The sequence below is a fragment of the Heterocephalus glaber genome, unplaced genomic scaffold, assembly GCF_053883595.1.
Source record: "Heterocephalus glaber isolate CG9 unplaced genomic scaffold, H.glaber_assembly_v1.0 deba00000896, whole genome shotgun sequence".
Taxonomy (NCBI): domain Eukaryota; kingdom Metazoa; phylum Chordata; class Mammalia; order Rodentia; family Bathyergidae; genus Heterocephalus; species Heterocephalus glaber.
Genome location: NW_028258170.1, coordinates 4,541,193 through 4,563,517, shown reverse-complemented (window position 1 = coordinate 4,563,517; position 22,325 = coordinate 4,541,193). Strand labels below are relative to the sequence as shown.

The window sequence follows — 22,325 nt, the reverse complement described above, 5'->3', positions numbered from 1 at the left end:
TTTTTTTGAGCTGTTAACTGTGGCAAAGCATTGTTTGTTTTTCTCCTCTTAGAAACTACAAATGAAAGTACATGGTGCATAGTAATTGCTAAAAAAAAATTACTCCAACTATATAGAAGGTTATATCTACTTTGACAATGCAAAAATGAGATGCTTAATTTTTGCTTTCTAAAAAGAACATAAAATGTATCAAGAGATTTATTTCACTTAGCATTTTGGTCTCAAGATGCATCCATTTTCCTATAAACGATTCAAGTTTATCTTTCTTTATGACAGAGTCACACTCCATTATGTATAAATTCCACATTTTCTTTATCTATTCATCTGTTGATGGATATATAGGCAAGCTTCAATAGCACATGGTTTCTCTTATATGAGAAACCCAATGTATATATAAAAAGCAAAATAAAAGATAGATATTAGAAAAAAGGGAGATACATCTTTTTCAAAGGGGAAGAGGATCAAAGACAGAGGGACAGGGAGGGAAGAGAAGGAGATGAAAAAAGGAATTAGGGTGTGTTATGTGCATGTACCAAGTCCATACAAGGAGTGTAAACATTATGTACTGCACACATGTGAGAAAAAAAAAGAGGAAAGGAATCAAGAGACAAGTGGAGGGAGGAGGGAGGGAAGGGAAAGGGGATTAAAAAAAGAAACTAAGATGTGTTATGTACATATACCAACTCTCTGCCAGAAATGTAAACATTATGTGACATGCTAACGTGTACTATTTTTTTAAATATAAGAACAAAAACAAGGCACACCCTACCGAGTTCCCGAGTCGTGCGGAAGACGCCGAATCACCCCGCTGCAGACAGGCACGTCTGCCCACGCCCTACTGAGGTCCTGAGTTGCAGGGAACACGCCGAATTAGCCTGCTGCAGACAGAAAGGTCTGTGCACGCCCTACGGAGGTCCCTAGTCGCGCGGAAGATCCCGAATCACCTCACTGCAGACAGGCAGCCACCTGGTTCCACACTACAAAGATGCGGAAGACACCAGACCATCAGACCAAGGTACCAAGTCCCGCTGCTCCCGGCTCAGAGGTAGGGATTTCTGAGCCACCGTCCCACTGTTCCTGGCCCAGAGGAAGGGGCTTCCGGGCCACCATCCCTCCCACAGCTCCTGGCCCAAAGGTAGGGGCTTCTGAGCTGCCATCCCACTGCTCCTGGTCCAGAGGAAGGGGCTTCCCGGCCACCGTCCCTCCCGCGGCTCCCAGCCCACAGGAAAGGGCTTTTGGGTCACCATCCCTACCGCTGCTCCTGGCTCCTGTCCCACCTCTCCCAGCTCAGAGGAGGCAATCCGTGTAGGCGCTAACAGCCCACGGCCCCAGTCGAAATGAGAAAACATGTAAATAAGTCTCAAAACCAGACTTCCAGATCACCTACAGCAACCCCAAAGGGAAATGAGATGAAACACTCTGATACTCAACCACCTAGACCCACTGAACTGGCAACAAAAGGGGATCTGGAAAAAAAAGGAATCAGAAATAATTTCTCAGATAACAGGAGAAATTGTGCCCCTAGTGCAAGACATGATTAATAAATCTAGAGAGGAGCTCAGGAACATGATGGAATCCCAACATAAGAAACAAATGGAATCCATAAAACAGATAAAAAAAGATTTCCAGGACATGAAAAACTCCATTGAAAGTCTACACAGCAGAATGAGCCAGTGTGAGGACAGAATTTCAGATATAGAAGAGAAGATTGCAATTAGTGACCAGGAAAAGAAAAATTGCTTCAAAATTATAAGGGAACATGAGAAAACAATCCAGCAGCTGCTAGATGATGCAAAGAAGAATAACCTAAAACTGATTGGGCTCAATGAAGAAACAGGAGAGAGTGCAGATGACATAAAAAAAATCTCTTCACAGAAATAATGGCAGAAAACTTCCCAAGCAGGGGAAAAGAGCTTGACATATAGATAAGTGAGGCATATAGGACTCCAAATAGCCTTGATCAAAAAAAAAATCTATACATAGGCATATAATTGTTAAGATTCCAGAAACACAACAGAAGAACAAAGTTCTACTAGCAATCAGAGAAAAGAAACAAATCACACAAAGGAAAGCCCATCAGAATCACAGTAGACTTCTCAACACAAACCATCAAGGCAAGAAGAGCTTGGAGTGACATATTCCAAGCCCTAAAAGAAAACAGCCTCCAACCCAGATTGATGTACCCTGCAAAACTATCTTTCAAAATTGATGGAGAAATAAGACACTTTCATGATAAAGAGCACCTTAGGAACTTCGTGAATACCAAACCAGCACTCCAAAGAATTTTACACAATATCCTAGGAATAGACATTGAGGATCACAACCCCAGGAAGCAAAGCAGAATGAACCCATCTGGCATGACAAGAAATTAAATGTAAAGGGGGAGAACCCAACAAAAAGAAAAAGTCATGCCAATGAGAAGTCAATATGTTTCAGTTATAACCATCAATGTTAATGGTCTCAATTCACCAATCAAAAGAAATAGACTAGCAGAATGGGTCAAGCAGAAAAATCCAACAATATGCTGCATACAAGAAACACACTTAATTCAAAAGGAAACTCAAAGATTGAAGGTTAAAGGGTGGAAAACAATAATCCATGTGACAGGAACCCGAAAAAAAGCAGGAGTAGCTATCTTCTTTGCAGATCAAGTAGATTTCAAACCAACACTGATTAAGAGAGATGAAGAAGGACACTACATACTTGTAAAGGGAAGAATCCAAGAGGAAGAGATGATGATCATAAATATCTATGCACCAAACACTAGTGCACCCAACTATATAAAACAAATACTAACGGACATGAAAAGTCATATATGCACTAATACAATTGTAGTGGGGGACCTCAACACCCCACTGTCACAAATAGATAGATCAACTAGACTAAAAATAAGTAATGAAATACTAGAACTCAATCAAACTCTTGAACAAATGAACTTAACAGATGTTTACAGTCTTCCACCCCACAAAATCAGAATACACATTCTCCTCAGCTGCACATGGGTCATTCTCCAAAACAGACCACATACTCACACATAGAACATGTTTAAGTAAGTGCAAAGGAACTGAAGTTATCCCCTGTATATTATCAGACCATAGTGCAAAGAAATTGGAGATCCATAGCAAAAGAAACTCCAAACATTTCATAAACACATGGAAATTGAACAACACACTTCTGAATAACCAATGGGTCACAGAGGAAATTAAAGAAGAAATCAGACAGTTCCTTCAATTAAATGACAATGACAATACAACATATCAGAATCTATGGGACACAAAGAAAGCAGTCTTATGAGGGAAATTCATAGCAGTGAATACACATATTAGAAAAACAGAACAAGCCCAATTAAACATCCTGATGCTGCACCTCAAGCTTCTAGAAAAAGAAGAACAGGACAACCCCACAGCTCATACAAGGGAGAAAATTATAGAGATCAGAGGAGAAATCAATCCAATGGAGACTAAGAGAATGATAAAAAAAAAAATCAATGAAGTCAAGAGTTGGTTCTTCAAAAGAATCAACAAAATTGACAAACCTTTAGCCAACCTTGTCAGAAAAAGGAAAGAAAAGGCCCAACTCCATGCAATTAGGAATGAAAAGGGTGAAATGACAACAGACCCAGCAGAAATCCAGAGGATCATCAATACCTACTTCCAGAACCTATATGCCAATAAGATGGACAACACAGAAGAAATGGACAGATTCCTAGATACATATGAATTACCAAAGTGGAACGAAGAAGACCTAAAATTTCTGAACAACCCAATATTAACCAATGAAATTGAAAATGTAATTAAAAACTTATCAACTAAGAAAAGCCCAGGCCCTGATAGCTTCACCACAGAATTCTACAAAACATTTAGAGAGGAACTGCTGCCACTACTCTTTAAACTCTTCAATGAAATTGAAAGGGAAGCAATACTCCCAAATTCATTCCTGGAAGCAAGCATCACCTTGATCCCCAAAGCAGAGAAAGACCCAACTGAAAAAGAGAACTATAGGCCAATCTCACTAATGAACATAGATGCAAAAATCCTTAATAAGATAATGGCAAACAGAATGCAGAAGATCATCAAGAAGATCATACACCCTGATCAAGTGGGATTCATCCCAGGGATGCAGGGATGGTTCAATATACACAAATCAATCAATGTAATACACTATATCAATAGAGCCAAGGACAAAAAACATATGATTAGCTCCATAGACGCAGAAAAAGCATTTGACAAAATCCAACATGCATTTATGATAAAAACCCTACACAAAATTGGAATAGATGGTCTCTACCTCAAACAGATAGAAGCCATCTATGAAAAACCAACAGCCAATATCATATTAAATGGTCAAAAACTGAAATCCTTCACACTAAAATCAGGAACAAGACAAGGATGTCCACTATCACCACTCTTGTTCAATATAGTTCTGGAAACATTAGCTACGGCAATTAGACAAGAGAAAGAAATAAAAGGAATAAAGATAGGTAATGAAGAAGTCAAATTGTCATTATTTGCAGATGACATGATACTCTATATAGAAGACCCCAAGAACTCCAACAAAAGTCTTCTAGACTTAATAACCAAATTCAGTCAAGTAGCTGGTTACAAAGTCAACACACAAAAATCAATAGCTTTCCTCTACACAAATGACAGACTCACTGAGAGAGAAATAGGGCAAATAATTCCTTTCACAATAGCACCCAAAAAACTGAAATACCTAGGAATCAACCTAATGAAAGAAATCAAAGACCTCTTCTCTGAAAACTATGGCACTCTGAAAAGAGAGATTGAAGATTATATCAGAAAATGGACAGATATCCCCTGCTAGTGGGTAGGAAGGATTAATATAGTGAAAATGGCCATACTTCCAAAACTGCCATATAGATTTAATGCAATTCCAATTGAGATCCCAGCAGCATACTTCATGGACCTCGAGAAAACAATCCAAAAATTCATTTGGAACCAGAAGAGACCCAGAATAGCAAAAGTAATTCTAGGTAACAAAGACATGGCAGGGGGTATCACAATCCCCAACCTGCAACTCTACTACAAAGCTACTGTGATAAAAACAGCATGGTACTGGCAAAGAAACAGACTTGAGGACCTGTGGAACAGATCAGAAGATGCAGAAACAAAGGCAGACACACTCAGCAATCTCATCTTCGATAAAGGAGCCAAACACCCTCACTGGAGGAAAGATAGCCTCTTTAATAAATGGTGCTGGAAAAATTGGGCATCAACTTGCCAAAGATTAAAACTAGACCTGTATCTCTCACCATGCACTAAACTAAAATCAAAATGGATTAAAGATCTAAATATTAAAATAGAAACTCTGAACCAGTTGGAACAGAGGTTAGGTAGAACCCTTGAAGACATTGGTGTAGGAAAAGATTTTATGAACAAAACCTCAGTTGCCCGTGAACTAGCACAAACAATCAACAAGTGGGATCTCTTCTTATTAAAAGGCTTCTGCACAACAAGAGAAACCACCAGCAGTGTGAAGAGACAACCCACAATGTGGGAAAAAATCTTCACCTGCTCTTCCTCAGACAAAGGTCTACTATCTCAAATCTATAAAGAACTTAAAAAGATCAGACCTCCCAAATTTAAAGACCCAATCCAAAAATGGGCATCTGAAATGAACAAACATTTCTCAGACAAAGAAGTAGAACTAGCAAATAAATACATGAAAAAATGTTCAACATCACTGGTCATTCGAGAGATGCAAATGAAAACAATGCTGAGATTCCACTTCACTCCAGAAAGAATGGCTGCTATCATGAAATCAACCAATAACAAATGCTGGCGAGGCTGTGGGGAAAGAGAAACCCTGCTCCCCTGATGGTGGGAGTGTAGACTGGTGCAAGCACTGTGGAAATCAGTATGGAGATACCTCAAAGAACTAGGACTGGAAGTCCCATTTGACCCCGTTATTCCCCTGCTGGGGATCTTTCCCCAAAGAATTAAAAGAATCATACCACAGTGATATATGTGTGCCCATGTTCATAGCAGCACAGTTTGTAATAGCTAAAACTTGGAAACAGCCCAAATGCCCATCAACTGAAGACCGGATAAAGAAAATGTGGTTTTTTTATAAAATGGAGTACTACTCAGCCATAAAAAATGAGAAATTGGAGACATTTATAGCTAAGTGGATGCACATTGAGGCAATACTCTTAAGTGAAATAAATAGGACACTCATGCATAAATACCGAATAGGTTCTCCGGTGTGAGAAACTGAAAGTGTAAATAAGGACTAAATGTATAATAGCTAATGTGAAATAGGAAGAAAAGGGGCAAAGGGGAAGGAAGTGGTAGGGCTAGGGGAAAGGATAGAAGGGAATGGGATTAATATGAGAAAATGGAAAAATAGGAACAAAATCTTTGTAAATAGGGAGGAATGGAGGGGTTGAAGAGAGGGCTGGGCAAGGGTGAAAAATAAGAACCAAGGGACACTATGTAAAGGTGCAAATTTCCAATGATGAATGTCATTATATTGTATACCTAAAATGTACCAATGATTAGAATGAATAATCGAGAATGTAAAATAGGAAGAAAAGGTCCAAAGGGGTAGGTGTAGTGGGAGGGGCAGGTGAAAGGAAAGAAGGGAAAGGAAAATGATGAGAAATGGAAAAAATGGAAATAAAGTCTTTGTAAATAGGGAAGGGTGGAGGGCATGAAGGGAGGGCTAGGAATGGGGAAAAAATAAGAACCAAGATGCATTATGTAAAGGTACAATTCCCAATGAGAAATGTAATTGTGTTGTATACCTACAATGTACCAATAAAAGAATTTTAAAAAAAACAACAAAAAAAGAACAGAAACAACCCAAGCACTTAATGAATTCAATTGAACAAAAACAAACCAATTTGAATAGAAACTTTTCCAAAGGCAAATTGAGTCAAGGCAGAGTTTAGGTCCTTTAGGTTCTAACCTTAGAATTTAGGCTCTAAGACTAGCATTCAATAGTTTACGATTTATTTCACTCACATATGATTTTGTCCATTGTTAGTAATCTATTGAAAACCACAAAGAGCAAATTCAATACTTTTACTTTAAAAAGAGTAGTTCTAATGAACTATTATAGTTGAAACTTGCAAGTATTATCAATTTTATTTCTCCTAGAAAAGATGAATTGCAACTCCTTTTACTAATTTCACACTATGTCATTTCATTGCCTTTCAGAGGTCTTTTGAGATGCATCTAATCACGTTTTACTGCCATTAATTATTTAAAACTGCTATTAATTAAACTTTAACTGTGACTTCAGTGTACTTTCCAATCGGTTCCTCTTTTCCTCACTTCTATGACTGACAGTTTTCTTTCTTCCTTCCTTTCTCCTAGAAAAAGATGCATTTTCTCATAGTTCTGCAGACTTTGCCTTTTTTCTTATAAAATTTATTTCAAATGAATAGTTAAGTATCATTCTTCTTAAAAATGGTGACAATCTGTATAAAAGTTTATAACAAATTGAGATGAGCAGAGTTTTATTAACATAAACATAGTGTGGTGATATTTAGATGAAACCATATAACAGACCTAGGGTAAGAATTTTTCATACACTATTTCAGCAACACATTTGTCATATTGTTATTTTAATCAGTGTAAATAGTTTATAATGACAAATAGCTCAAAGGATGAGGAGATGGAAGTACTTCATAATTCTATATGTAATTCAGTCATTAATAACAGACATTCCTAATTAATCTCAGGGCATCCAAATATGCTTTTGGCTGATTTAAATTATTTGTCTTAAAACTCTTAGCTTAAATTTATCCAAAATATTTGATTTGATAGATGCCCACATTTATATTTAAAATGTATTTTACATCCATAATTTATATGTACTTCTTTTATTTAATTCTAAAACTATACTATTTAATTATGCTTTATCCTAAGGGAGAAATGAAAATGCATTGTTTCCACTACAAAATACGTATATTAGTACTCCTTGAAAATAAACACAAAGGAAAAAAATAATCTGAAGAACAATTGTAGAAACAATTGTCCACAGGTGACTTTCTAGTGACTTAAGAAAGTAGATAAAACCTATTATGTCAGATTGGTTCGTGAATATTCAGCTGCTATTTTCTTTTTATTATGAGTAACTTTAATTTAAAACCACATTATTTCTCTTTGATTAATTTGAGATTCGAAAGTTGGCTTCATTAACCAGCTGGAAAAGAAATCGACATCTAGGTTGAAAATTACTAGGAAATCAGTGTTCAACTTGTATTTGGTAATTATGAAAATCTGCAGTATTCAAATCATCAAACAGGGAAGCATCACTCTGCCCTAAATGGTAGTGTAAGAATCTTTCTAAGAAAATGTCATTTCGTTTCACTGAGCTACTTTCTTCAAGCCAGACACAACAACTGTCATCTCTGAGACTGGGGAAGAAAGAAACTTCATAATCTATATAGTTTGATCTTTAAGTGCAGAGATTTTAACAAATCGCAGTTATACACGCAACGAAGCAATACTAATTCCTCTGTCTTTGCTGAGTCATTCACCTAACATTATGCCAGACTAGTCTAAAAGATTCATGTAAGAACATACACAAGAATATGACACAGACAGATATGGAGCTCAATAAAAGAATAAAATTCAGAGATTATTCTGGTGATTAGAATTTTTTCCTGTAGTGTTGTAGATGGAAATAACAGGCAAGTGCTCTACCACTAAGCTATACTTCCAGCCCTGATTTTTTTTTTTAATGAAACCTTAATTGATGCCTTCGGAAAGCTTCTGAAATCAGAATGTATTGCAGCAACGTATTTCATAGTTGTTATCATAACTTAAGAATCTTTCACATGCAAAACAAGTCAAACTGGTTACCCTAACTGAGACCCTTGGCCTGTGTGGTCAAGTAGATGGACCCATAATCATCAACGGCTGGCCTGTGTGGCTGTGTTCACACCCTTCCTACCCAATCCATCCAACTCCAAGAGGCTGAACTGATGTCCTCTCTGACCCTAGTTCAATTTGACATAAAAGTGTATAGATAACACCTAGGGCACACCTAAACAATTAGATAATCAACTTTTTTTTTTTGGTATCGAACTCCCGACCTCGCACTTGCAAGGCAGGTGGCAGAACCACTGAGCTAAATCCCCAGCCCCAATAATCAACTTTTTAAGCTAGATAGTAGATAAATAATGTTACATGTAAATTATACTCTTGACTCTTGCTGATCACATTGTTTTTCATTAATATATCACAATATTTGAAATTTTTACAAGAAAAACAATGGAATTCAAAGCCATTTTTCTTAGCTCCAAGATTTATATGTAATTTCCATGCTTTCATTTTCTAGATGAACTTTCACTATATTTTTCAAATTCTGAATGATATATTTAAAGAGAATTCTAATAAGACTCCAAGATTAGGGTTTTGGAGAGATTTTATGTTGAAGATATTAAAGCAAAATATTCATCTACAAAAGGATCTAGGAATAAATTCAACTTGAGGATAAGGTAAATAGAATGATTCTTTACAGAGCCAAAATTCTTTAAAAATTGGATTATTATATCCCTTGATGTAAAATATTCAGAAAAGTTAAAGAATTTCTAAGGGGAATAGTAAGAATCATAAGTAAATTGGTTTAAAAAATAGTGTAGTTCTTTTTCCAACTTTTCTTCTAACAATTAAAATAAAGGGAACCAGGGCCGGAGATTTAGCTCAGTGGTTCCAGTGCCTGCCTCGCAAGCACAAGGTCCCGAGTTCGATCCCCGGTACAAAGATAAAAAATAAATAAATAAAAATAAAGGTAACCAGCCAAAAATTAAAACTTGTAACTGATTTCTCCTGGTACTGATATCTCCATGTGACCAATAGTCCTGACACGTCAAATTCACTGGATTAAGAAACCCCGAACAGATTACTAAAGCATTTCTCCGAGTGTATTGATAGGTCTCCCACTACCTCAGCAGCTGTTATGTATAGTAGCTGCCCTCTTCCTACTGTGCCTTGTCCCCGCCCCTGTGTGACGTCACGCCAAGATGGTTGCTCTCACCAAAGAACAAACCCTTCTTCCCAGTACGCCCCTGTTCCCGCCTAGAGAGTAACCTAATACTCGCTCACCTCCTAATCACTACCTCACTCAACCCCGCCTCAGCCCCTACAAACCCCACCCCAGTCTCTATAAAAGACTCTCCCTGCCCTAGCCATATTGCTTTTGTCTCTCCTTTGTACAGAGACAGCCCCCGGCAGACCTGTTCCCCTAATAAAGGCTTGTTGTGGCCTGGTCTGGTTTTGGTTTTCGGCCTTTTACCTGACATGTATCTGGTGGGTCGTGGAGACGTGGTCTTGGAAACCGCAAAGGTCCCTGGCTCCTTCCTCTCCGGCACTGTTCCCTTGCTTTGCTTTCTGACTCCACGAACTAAGCTTCTTTGCTTCGCCAAGCCCTTCTGCCATGAGGTTTCTGCCTAGAAACCAGCCAACCATCATGGACTGAACTCTGGAAATTGGGCCAGTTAAACTTCTCCTCCTCTACATTGTGAGTGCTTAGTATATATTGTGTCTCAGTGATGAGAAAGCTGATGAACACACTCCACAAGGACTTGCACTATTTTTACTAAGGCAAGTCAAGAATAAAGACGTAAAGAAATAAACATCCATATACACTACATTAAATGGTCTGATTCTAAATTAGATGACTCAGCTTTCATTGGTTTCCCTTTGCTTGCTCATTTCGTATGTACGAATGCACACAATAATCTTTCCTTAATTGTATGTACACAACAATCTTTCCTCAATTCTATTTATGGAGCTCAATAAACCATTGAAGTATATATAAGTTTGAAAAAATTAGCTACAGAAAAGATATTAAAAGGAGCTTTGGCAAGATTCCTCAGGTAGTGAAGTATTGAGTGGGCCTTGGGACACTCTCACTCTGATGACTGCTAAGTTAAAAATCACTTCTCTTTGAAATGGAGTGGAATTCTAAAGGCCACAGCTACTTGCCCTAAAAGCATTAAGAGAATTCAGCCATATGGTGGCAAGAACCTTCAGAGGTTACCAGGTTCCCAAGCAAAGCTTCCATGTGCATTTAGAAGGAAACGAGAGCCTGTTCTGGCAGCAGGCAGAGACAGCATCTTCTGTCATCACGTTTTTATTCCAGTGAGTGTGGAGAGCCCAGTGCAAGCTCACTGCAGAGATCTGGGTAGGTAGTGATGGATGAAAACCTTTCTGAGAACCACTTTTAAAAGGAAAGTTCAGGAGGTACATGCAGGGGAGACAGAGTAATTCTTGGTTACAAATGCCCCCAAGAATTGAAAAATAGCCACAGCAATTTAGCTGACTTAGTTTGTATTTACAGGCAAAGACGATCTAAATTAGTAAAGATACTGTGTTCAAGTCTTTTACCCAGGACAGGATCAGCTTTGGATCATTTGTCTTGTTTCAGTCCACTTGCCTTCTTCAGCATTTATAAATCTGTCAGAGATTAACGTAGCTTAACCATTACTTATGAAACATAAGTATTTGTGTTCCCAAATAACCAGGAAATCCAGAGGTCTAGGTAACCCCAGAGACCTCACAGAGGAGGAAATGGAGTTCCTAAACAATTAAATGAAGTGACTATATTTAAAACTACTAGAATATGAATTCAAGCCACTAAATATTAACATTATAGTATTTATTCTAGTCATATATATGTTACTTTGAACAAAAATATCCTTAAGGCCGTACCTTAGAAATCATGTAGTAATAACAACATACAAACACGCCAGGGATTTAGCTCAGTGGTTCCACCACCTGCCTCACAAGTGCAAGGTTCTGAGTTCGATCTCCGATACCAAAAAATATATATAAATATAAAAATAAAAAAATACAAACACATGTAAGTAAGCATTCAATTAATAAGAAAAGATATTTCCTGAAGAGTATCACAAAAATAAATGTTCACACAAGTGATTTCAAATGAGAACTCATTAATTCCATCCAACAAAAGTCTAAATTTCAATTTATTTCTAGTACAGCATAAAATAAGACCTTGATTAATATTTATAGGCACATGGTGTTGTAAAGATCTCAGAAAATCCAAACCATCCTTCACATTTATACATATGAGTTTGGAGGCCAGCAAGAATGTTCCATGGCTGTATTCTACCATCTCATTCCCTGGGAAAGTAAAGGATATTGCAGCTGACATGAAAAGAAAATACACTTACATAAAAACATGAGCAAATCCCCAGTGATTGTTCCATTCAGAAATCAGTCCCTAAAATGAGTCCATTTCCTGAGAGACATTCTCCAGTCTTAGGTCTCACTGGAACCTAAGCACAAGATTGGGGCTAAAAAGCCTCCACTTGTTTCCCAATCCACCAAACTCCACATATCCACTGTGAAGACTACACCTGACCTACTTTATATTCAACTATCACTCTCCATTCACCATACTCCTTCTGTGCCTGGCTCTGGGATGATGGATGGGTGCATGGATGAAAGGAAAAGTATATAAAATTTTCTTCCTTTGTTCCACTACACTTCATAGGATTTATTCCAGTACCAGGATAAAGCAGCCTTCTTCTATTTTTTCTTCTTCTTTTTTGTCTTGTTCTTTCCAGGATAAAATATTTATCTATTCTTGTGTAGCAATTTTGTGATTATCTCTCAGAAGAAGTGCAAGTGGCTAATAAATACATGTAAAAATGTTTACCATCTCTGGCCTTTAGAGAAATACATATTAAAACAGCATTTGATTACATCTCACCCCAGAAAGAATGGCCATCATCAAGAAGCCAAATAATAACAAATGCTGGTGAAGCTGTGGGAAAAGGAACACTTCTACACTGTTGGTGGGAAAGTAAACTAGTACAACCACTATGGAAACCATCATGGAGAATCCTCAGAAAACTGAAACTAGAAATTCCATTTGACCCAGCTGCTCCCCTTCTAGGTATCTCCCCAAAGAGTTAAAGACGTACATTACCATGACACGTGCATAGCAATGTGTATAACAATACAAATCGTAACAGCTAAATATTAGGAGAGGCCTCTATGTCCATCAACTAATGGATGGATAAGAAAGTATGGCATTTACACACAAAATAAAGAATAATAAACTTGAGTCATTTGTAGGAAAATGGATGCAGCTTGAGACCATAATGTTAACTGGAATAAATCAGACTCACATTCTTAAATGTTACATGGCTTCTTTTACATGAGAAACCCAAAATATAAATAAAGAGCAAAATAAAAGATAGCAATGAGGACATAGATCTTTTGCAAAAGGAAAGGGGACCATGAGGTGGAGGGAAGGCTAGGGAGGGAGAGAAGGGAAGGGGATAAAAGAAGAATTAAGATGTGTTATGTACTTATACCAACTCCCACATGCAATGTAATAATTATATACTGCAAACATGTACTAATAACCAGAAAAAAAATCTGTACCTGTCCAGCTTTTAATCATAATAAGCAAAATTATCATAGATTGAGTAGCATAACTTAGGTTCTGGAAATTCAGTGAAAAATGTCTCTGTCACAATTTTATTAGAAAAATTAGTATAGCCCAGATGTTGTCACCTACATTGGTTAGCCTATGTGTGCCTATCAGGATGAAAGGGATTAAGACAAGCATCAGGACTAGAGCAGATGTATCACTCTGAAATGTCTCAAAGTTAAAACAAAAATCAAAACAAAACAACAGAAAAGAACTGTACTTTAGATCTGAAAGTATGGTTTAGAAAAGTCTTATGATTTATCCACAAGTGAAATGCAGTTCTTTTCAAAAAGTGAGGCATGCGTTATTTTACAGTGAAGAAAGAGTTAAGGTATTAGACCCACCATTTGCTTGTGCTGATGGAAATGCGCCCTTGGCCTGTGGGTGCACACACTCTAATCAAAGTCATTTCAGCAACAATTACCTGGCAGTTTCACCCTTACTTCGCAGGAGAGGTAGGAAAGGTATGTTTCAATTAGTGGGTTCTACCAGTACTTCCACATAATTTCTAAGCACCTGGCAATTAAGAGGTCATAGGTAGGAAAGAAAAGTCCTTAACCAACCCTAGGAGCGTTAATAAATCAACTGTGGTGCACACTACTCACGGCTCTGCCTGCAGGCTCCTGTCCTCAGCCACGTAGTTGGAAGGAATATAGCCCTGCAGTTGCTGGCCAGAGCTGTCTTCCCTTTTCTCCAAGTGTCTGGCCCACCACCAGCCCTCATGGGAAGTGTCCAGGACTTGAAGTTTGTCTCCTGCCCGGAAGCTCAGGTCCTCCGCAGTCCGAGCTTGGTAATCAAACAGAGCAACAAAGTACTGGCCACGGCTTCGCTCCAGCTTCTGCTTCGGAGACCGTGGAGGTTCCGGGGCACAGCGGGCCCCTGGATTCTCGATCACCACTGAGCTGTCGACGTCCTGGGACAGACAGGGGAGGTAGGGCTGCAAGTATGCCCGGAGCCTCAAACAGACGTTCCCCATGGTGGCCTGGCCAGTAGCAGGGGAGAGGCTTCCCTCTCCCGCAATTGTCGTAGGTCCCCTTTCTCTTCCAACACCAGGCAACTCTGAAATCAGGTCCAGTTCACCATACTCTGGAGAATATGCAAGTCCTGTAGCCCTGGCTGCAGCAAGCTCTGCCTGGAGACTCACACTGCCTTGCTGTCTGCGGCCGCAGCTGCCCCAGCAGAAGTCAGTGGGCACTGGATAGCTGCTCGGTCGAAAGATGTAAAGGGAGAGGTTTATTTAGATAAGAAAACAGCTGCTTTGCCCTGTGCCCCAAGAAAATGTCAGTAAAAGAAAGACACTAACCCAGGTGGTTTCCTGCCTGGCCCGTGCCAGCAGGTCTCGCCCCACGTCCCGGCTGCTCGCCTCGCTCCAGTGGGGCCCACTAGTCCTTCCTTTTCGCTAATGAGTAACCAACCTACAGAGGCTGCTGCCTTTAACATCCTGAGCTCCGTTTAGATTGTAACAATATCTCTTTACTTCCTGGTTTCTTTTTGTCTGTGACCTAACTGGGATTCCAGTCTTCACCCCTCCTTCTCCCACACCAGGGTAGACCAGCCCCCTTACCAGGAACCAAACTCTTAAAGCAGCAGCCAAAATCCGTTTTACTTTCATTTCACTCTGGAGAAACAGGCTAGACCAGGTAACTTTTTGTCTTCCTATGTTCCCAACACAAAAATTCAGAGAAGAGCTTTCTTTTTTTCTCCCATAATTATGTAGGATTGTTTTGCCACTGCAAGGGAAAATAAAAACAGGCAAATCGTACTGTTTAAGTATTTGTTACCAGACACAGGGCAATTAGGAAGGAACCACTGAGTCCCTACCTTTTTTTTTTCCTCCCAATCACCAGGAATAGATTTTAAGAGCCTCAAAGTATAGTCACAGTCTGGAAAAGTAAGAGAACAGCTGGCTAAAACCCTGAGAACCTTAAACACTGGTTTTTCCCAGAGATACATTTAATTCTCCATACTTCAAGTACTATTTCTGAAACATAACACACACTCACACACACACACACACACACACACACACAATAGGTAACCAATAGAGCAAAAACTAGTGAAAGAGCTCTCTGGGAGCTTCTATGGGGATTCTTCCTATTAAACTCTGACCTCCAGGGCTGCACCAGTTCTTCCCAAGGAGGTGGTGATGCTGGCCCAGCTCAGGCTGAGATCAAGACAGCTGCTAGCAGGCAGTCAGTGGTGTTGCTCTACTTGCCCTAGTTAGGGAAGCTGTCTCACAAATGTGCTCCTTGGATCTCAAGAGCAACGGGCAATAAGTCTGGATAGATTAATAAACTGTCATTTGTGCTGGGAGAGAACAATGCAAAGCTTCTTATGGTGTTTCTTGTTTTTATATAAGACATTTCTTTTTAAAACTTCTCTCTTAGAGCTTGAGGTTATAGCTCAATGGTATAGCACATGTTTAGCAATCTTGAGGCCCTAGGTGAAAACACTAGCACACCCACCCCCAACTTTTTTCTCTCTGAAAAACAATCTTTCCATGTGTTGTCAGAGCCTTCAACCTAGCTAATCCATCCCTTGAATGATCTTAAAACTCTGTTCTTTGTCAAATTGCAAAGCATTTTTAATAATTAGAATGATTAAACTCAAGAAGAAGAAAGAAGGAAAACCAGAGAAACATGGCCTTGGCCCAAGCTGCTATTACTTTGCTCTAAAACAAGTGGATCACTTGGTTAGAACAGGTCTTGTGTCATGCTCCCAAGGGTCTCCAGTTGTCCTGAGACAGAGTAGAAGTAACAGTTCGCAGGAATAGAAAAACCGAAAGCTGAGCCGGATCTTTGTCCTTGTTGTTTTGAATTTTTAATGACCTAAATAGACTATATATAGAAATCCACATTTTAGGTAAAAGAGAAAATTGTAATTATAAAATAATGACAAACCATAAAGAATATCTTGTTACAAACTCTAATTAATTTTAAAACAGTAGGATTCTAACAGTGCTGCCAAAGAGAGGCACAGAGGCTTAAGTCTTTCCTGAGACATCTACATGATCTCGAAACAAAAGAAGCTTTGGAAGCAGGAAGAGAGATATTCAAACCCAATTCATAATTGAGTTTGCGACCTCAAAAACGTGAAGGTTCTCAACCCAATATGCTTTCACTGTGGTTATGACAAGGCATTCTGGAAAAAAGCATCCAACCTGCACAGCACAGTCACTGAGCAAGCAAATGAAATTGAAAACGTCTGACCGCCAAAGATGTTAGGGTGCAGTGGCCTCAGTTACAGAGCCCAGGGGTGGGAAAAGGTTTCCTTGTGTTGACAGTGTGAGAGGTCTCCAGTCACCGCAGCTTGAAGCCTGCAGTGATCCTTTATTCACTCCATGATTTCTTTCAGCTAATCAATCACTGCAGTCTGCTCAGTCTTCCTTTTCATTTATTCTACAAATGTTTAAAAATAAATTTCATCTCAGTGACAGTGAGGCATAAACAGAAAATGGAATATCTTCCCCAGATTAAACGACAGGCCACCTACCTGACTGACCTCCCTTCCCCAGCTTCCTCCTGTAGTAAGAGTAGCTCGGTTTTTGAGAGCTTTCTGTATGCCAGACATTGTTACACATGATACATCAATTAATTCTTTTAAAAAAAAATCTATGAATGTGATAGTATATTTATGTTATCTCACAGAAGACATTGAGGCTGAGATTAGGTAACTTGCCTAAGGTTGAACAGCTACCAAGTGGTTGAACCACAAATCATACCTCAGACTCTTGAGCCTGAGACTAAATCCACAGTTTTACCACTCTGAAATAATCTGTCGTTCTTCTACATAAAACCCTTCAGTAGCCTCGAAATGGTTTGGAATAAAGCCTAAACTGCCAACTCCACCAACTTTACATCTCTCATTCCCGCACATGACCTATGACATAGGCCCCAGACAACCCTGAGTTTGGTACTTTGTTCCTCTTACTCACCTCCATGTCCTCCTATCCTGCTGACTGATAGCTTTCTTAGGTTCAAGAATTACCTTCTCCAGACCCCCCAAATTTCAAAGACCCAATTCAAAAATGGGCATTTGAAATGAACAGATATTTCTCACACAAAGAAGTAAAAACAGCAAATAAATATATGAAAAAATGTTCAACATCACTGGTCATTCGCGAGATGCAGATGAAAACAATGCTGAGATTCCACCTCACCCCACAAAGAATGGCTGCTATCAAGAAATCAATCAATAACAAATGCTGGCGGGGGCATGAGGAGAAAGGAACCCTTCTCCATTGTTGGTGGGAGTGCAGACTCATGCAACCACTGTGGAAATCGGTGTGGAGACACCTCAAAGAACTAGGGATAGAGGTACCATTCGACCCAGCTCTTCCCCTGCTGGGTATCTTCCCAAAATAATTAAAAGAATCATACCACAGTGATATATGTGCACCCATGTTTATAGTGGCACACTCTGTAATAGCGAAAGCTTGAAAACAGCCCAAGTGCTCATCAACTGAAAACTGGATAAAGAAGATGTGGTTTTTTAATAAAATGGAGTAGTACTCAGCCACAAAGAACAAGAAACTAGAGACATTTATAGCTAAAAGGATGCATATTGAGGACATACTCTTAAGTGAAATAAATAGGACACACATGTAGGACAAACATGAATAAATAGGACAAACATGAATAGTTTCTCTAGTGTGAGAAACTGAAAATGTAAATAAAGATTAAAATGATTACAATGAATAATTGATAATTTGAAATAGGAAGGAAAGGTCCAAAAGGGGAGGGGAAGAAGAAGGGGAAGAGGAAAGGAAAGGAAAGAAGGGAAAGGAAAAATTATGAAAAAAATGCAAACAAATTCTATGTAAATAGGGAAAGGTGGAGGGGTGAAGGGCACACAGGTAATGGGGAAAAAATAAGAACCAAGATACATCATGTACAGGTACAAGCACCCAATGATAAATGTAAACATATTGTATACCTAAAATGTACCAAGAAAAGAATTTAAGCAAAAAAAAAAAAAATTACCTTCTCCAAAACTGAGAAGTAAGGTTTTGTGCACTCCTGAAAATCTGGCACCTGCTTCCATTTGGTTACTTGTTGAGTCCTGCTTGGTTCCCTTATTTTTTATCTTTCCTAGGAGAATACAACTCTTTTCTGTGACTCTCCAGTGCTTTGTATGATGTCCAGTATGCAAATAGTAGATACTCAGTAAGTGTTGAATTAATTAATTCATTAAGAGACAGGGACCAAGACAGAGAGGAAACGGGGAGGGAGGGGGAAGGAAAAAAGGTAGGAGGAAAGGAGTAAAAAGGAAAAAAAAATATTTGGGATAAGACAAATATTTGGGAAATATTTACCACAGACAGTGAGAGTTCTGTAACAGGAAAAACACCTAGAGCAAAGAGGAGACGGTGACTTTCTGTCTACTGCTTTTCAGCCCCTTCTTTTCCTCTCTCATGGTTCCTTAAATGTTGAGTTCCTTTGCCAGCCACCTAAACCTGCTGGCACTTTGCCTCTCATTCTTATAGAAAATTGCCACCACATTAATCTTAAGTCACTCTCCTGCACAATAACCTTCAACAGATCCTCACTGCATGGAAGATATGTCTTGGAAGTCATAGCTTAGAATTTGTACTTTGTTTGGACTTTATCAGATGCACTCTTTCAACAGCCCCCCGCATTATGATTCACATTAGCTCTCCTGCTCAGCCAAATTGGTCTAGTGGGACTTTCAATGAGACCTATCTGTTCCCACATCTGATCCTGTCTCTTTTAACATTCTTTCGCTGAGTGTTCCTCCCTTTTCCAGCAGAAAAGTCTGCCTGCCTGCCTTTCAAGGTCTGAATAAAAATCCCTCACTTCTTATAGGCCTTTTCCATGCATTCCTGCCAAAAATAATTTCTCACTGAAGTTTTTTCTGGTTTGGCGTCACCCAACCCCGATGTATACAATATTGAATGAATTTAGCCATCCTCCTATGTCTGCTTTTCTAAACACTGCTACACAAATCCCACTACCATGTAGTTTTATCCCAGGATGAATCAATGATCTCCAACTTCTGCTCAGCCTGCAGAGCTGCTGGACATTCTTCTATGTGCCAGTTGGGTCACTGCATTTCCTCTGACTTCACGTGACACTATTAAGTCACCCACCACTCTTCTCAAGGTTTCTGTGATACCCTTCTAATGATCTTATCACAGTAGTTCACTGAAATTCCAAGTCTATATGATGTTAACTAGTGCAATGTTCTTTTTTTGCATCCAGAAAAATTTTAGCTACAGGTGCAAATATTTGCACTTTTTTTTCCCCTCTGAGGACAAAACTTTTGTTTAGCCAATGTTCATGTTTTTCTTCCTTGCTATAGATTATTACTTTTATAGAAGCAAAAAGCTAAAAACTGCATTTCCTCACCCTGTTTAAAGCCAGGAGTGGCCAGGGTAAAATAAGAGAAGCCTTTGAGTTGTGTTTCAAGAGACACAGACTCAGCTGGGAGAGCTACTCTTTTTCTCTTCCTTCTTCTCTCTTTCCTCCTGCCTGGAACTCAGTGGAGATGGCTGGACATCAAGCAGATATCTTGGACCACAAAGTGACCTTAAAATTGGAAACAGCTGGCTGGGGATACGCAAGGGCTTCAGTTCAATCCCCAGCACTGCAAAAGGAAGATGAAAAAGGAAAAGGAAAGGAAGAAAGAAAAGAGAGAAAGAAAGGAAGGAAGGAAGGAAGGAAGAAAGAAAGAAAGAAAGGAAGAAAGAGAGAAAACAAACCTGTGTCACTAAGGCCCAAGGACACCTACCTTCAAAGTTCATTGTAATCTATGTAAGGTATATTTTCCTTTGATTCTTTGTTACAACTTAACTGATATGTTTTCAATGACAGAAAGATAGTTAAATCTCCTGCCTGTGTTCTAGTTTATCCTATTGTGATTCTGATTCTATCAATTAGATATTTTCTTGTCTTTCTTTGTAAGTGCCTTCCTCAAATGCCTATACTCAACTGTCTGCCAAGAAAGAAAAAAAGAAATGAAAAGAAGGAAAACAAGAGGAGGAAAAATAAAAAATATTGAATTCTTTATTCACTGTAGCTACTACACTGTCTTTCTTATTTTGTTAGTCACACTTCTCAGAGAAATACTGAATATTTCTTTTCCCTATTCTTTATGATTTCTGCTCGCAGACTGGAATCTGGCTTTGTCTCATGGCACAGTACAGAAGTGGTCCACCTGATGTCAATGCCTAGCCATTTGTGAAATCAGACTCCTTTATAGCCTCTTTCTATTTGGCTGCTCCTCACCATTTGACAAAGACAGATGTTCTAAGTCTTCCACAAGGCTGTCTCCTTTGTTTTCTCTTTTACCTGATTCTCCTTCTCAGTATCTTGCAGGATGTCTTTCACCTCCTGGGAATCCTTCCTGGAACTCTTATTTGGGTCTTTCTTCTAATACACTACTATATGTAGTAGCATATTTGCAGCCATCTCATTTAAATGGTTAAAATTTAAATGGTTAAAATTAAAAATTTGAACCAATGCAAATACTCGCCAGTACACCGATGTCGACACGATGGTCAGTCCCATGCAAAGTGTGTTGACCAAGGCACATATGCAAGACAAACTGCAAAAGCTGTGGGTTCCTGAAATTATACATAATTTTTAAATTTTTCTTTTTAGTTTTTCTCCACTACAGAAATATTGAAATTTATATAATATAAACAGCTTGTTCTCTGGCTAATTACACAAAATCAAATCAGAAAACACTAAAAATTCAGGGATATGCATTCACAATCCTCACCAAAAACAAACAAGCAAAGAAAATAAGGCAAAACATCAAAAAAAAAAAGTCTCAAGTTCTGCTTAAAACAACTCCTTCAAAAAACATTTAAATGATTTTTAAATTAAACATACACCAGCAATATGATTAAGCAATTTCATATCTAAGTATCTCCCCCAAGAAATGACAGTCTGTACCATACAAGCAGGTGTGTAAGAATGGTCACAGCGGCCTCCCTTTTAAGTCAACACTGGAAACAGAACAAATGGCCATCGGCAGATGGATGAGGAGCAATTCCTGCTCCATCCGCACAATGGTCTGCGAGGGCTTCACCACTGACAAGAAGTAGCACATGGGAAACCCAGCTCTATCCCCTCTAGAAAAGGCAAACTCTCCACTGGGGACACAAAGCGCATGATCAGCATGGGATGGGGGACAGGAGGGGATAGCAGTGGACACAGGAAAGTTCCCAAGTGAAGTGTGAATGTGCTCTGCATCACCACTGGGGCGATGATCTCCACAGCCCCACAAAGACTGCACCTTGCAGTCACCACCTGCTGTCCCGTCCCTCTAGGTCGCAGCACCAAACACTGCCCTTTGCGATTGAGTGCAGTATCTGAGTGTGAACAGTTGTCCCTGAGCACCTGCAAGTTACAACCTGCTATGAATCTTCCACACCCGGCCATCCAGAGGTTATAATTTGAAACTATTTTATTCTTTTAGGAGAATTACTATGGACATTTGTGGAACATCTCTATGGACCCTATTGGAATTGAAATGAAACTGAAAAAAATCCTCCTAAAATCTGACAGATCTCTAAGTGATGACTCTGAGCATTATATCTTGAGAGAGAACGAATCCTTTGGATGGAAAAACACACTTCCTACTGTGCCTGCAGCTACGTATTTGTTGCAATAAAACTTAAACTTCACCAAAGTCTCACATCCCAGACAGCTTTCCTAGTTTCTCACTGCTGTTTCTAAGGAACACACAGATATATTCCACTGTGAAAAGGAAGGGGCCATAGGGTCTTCTTCTCAGAAGGAAGGCTCAGCTCATGGACCCTAGCACATGACCTCACTTCCTTGGCGACAGGTCCAAACAGAACTCGGAACAGTCTAGCAACGGCTGCCCAACAATCACTTGGCTGAAGAGAGTCGGTA

At 39.1% G+C, this 22,325-nt stretch overlaps 1 protein-coding gene across 3 annotated transcripts in view; it reads right to left on the bottom strand.

Moving 5' to 3' along the window:
• Positions 1-15,152, bottom strand: part of Frk (fyn related Src family tyrosine kinase) — a 171,099-nt gene extending 155,947 nt beyond the window's left edge. For 2 of the 3 annotated variants that reach the window (XR_015450017.1, XM_087207898.1), the window contains exons 1-2: positions 14,744-14,979; positions 14,046-14,642 (exon numbers count right to left, since the gene is read on the bottom strand). Coding sequence is in view for 2 of the 3 variants with exons in the window: in XM_087207898.1 (XP_087064024.1) it covers positions 14,046-14,642; positions 14,744-14,880 (734 nt within the window). In the remaining variant the exon portion in view is untranslated. Of the gene's footprint in view, positions 1-14,045; positions 14,643-14,743; positions 14,980-15,004 lie in introns of those variants that run through there. The other variant, XM_087207900.1, reaches the window with a different exon arrangement.
• Positions 15,153-22,325: the final 7,173 nt, after the last annotated feature.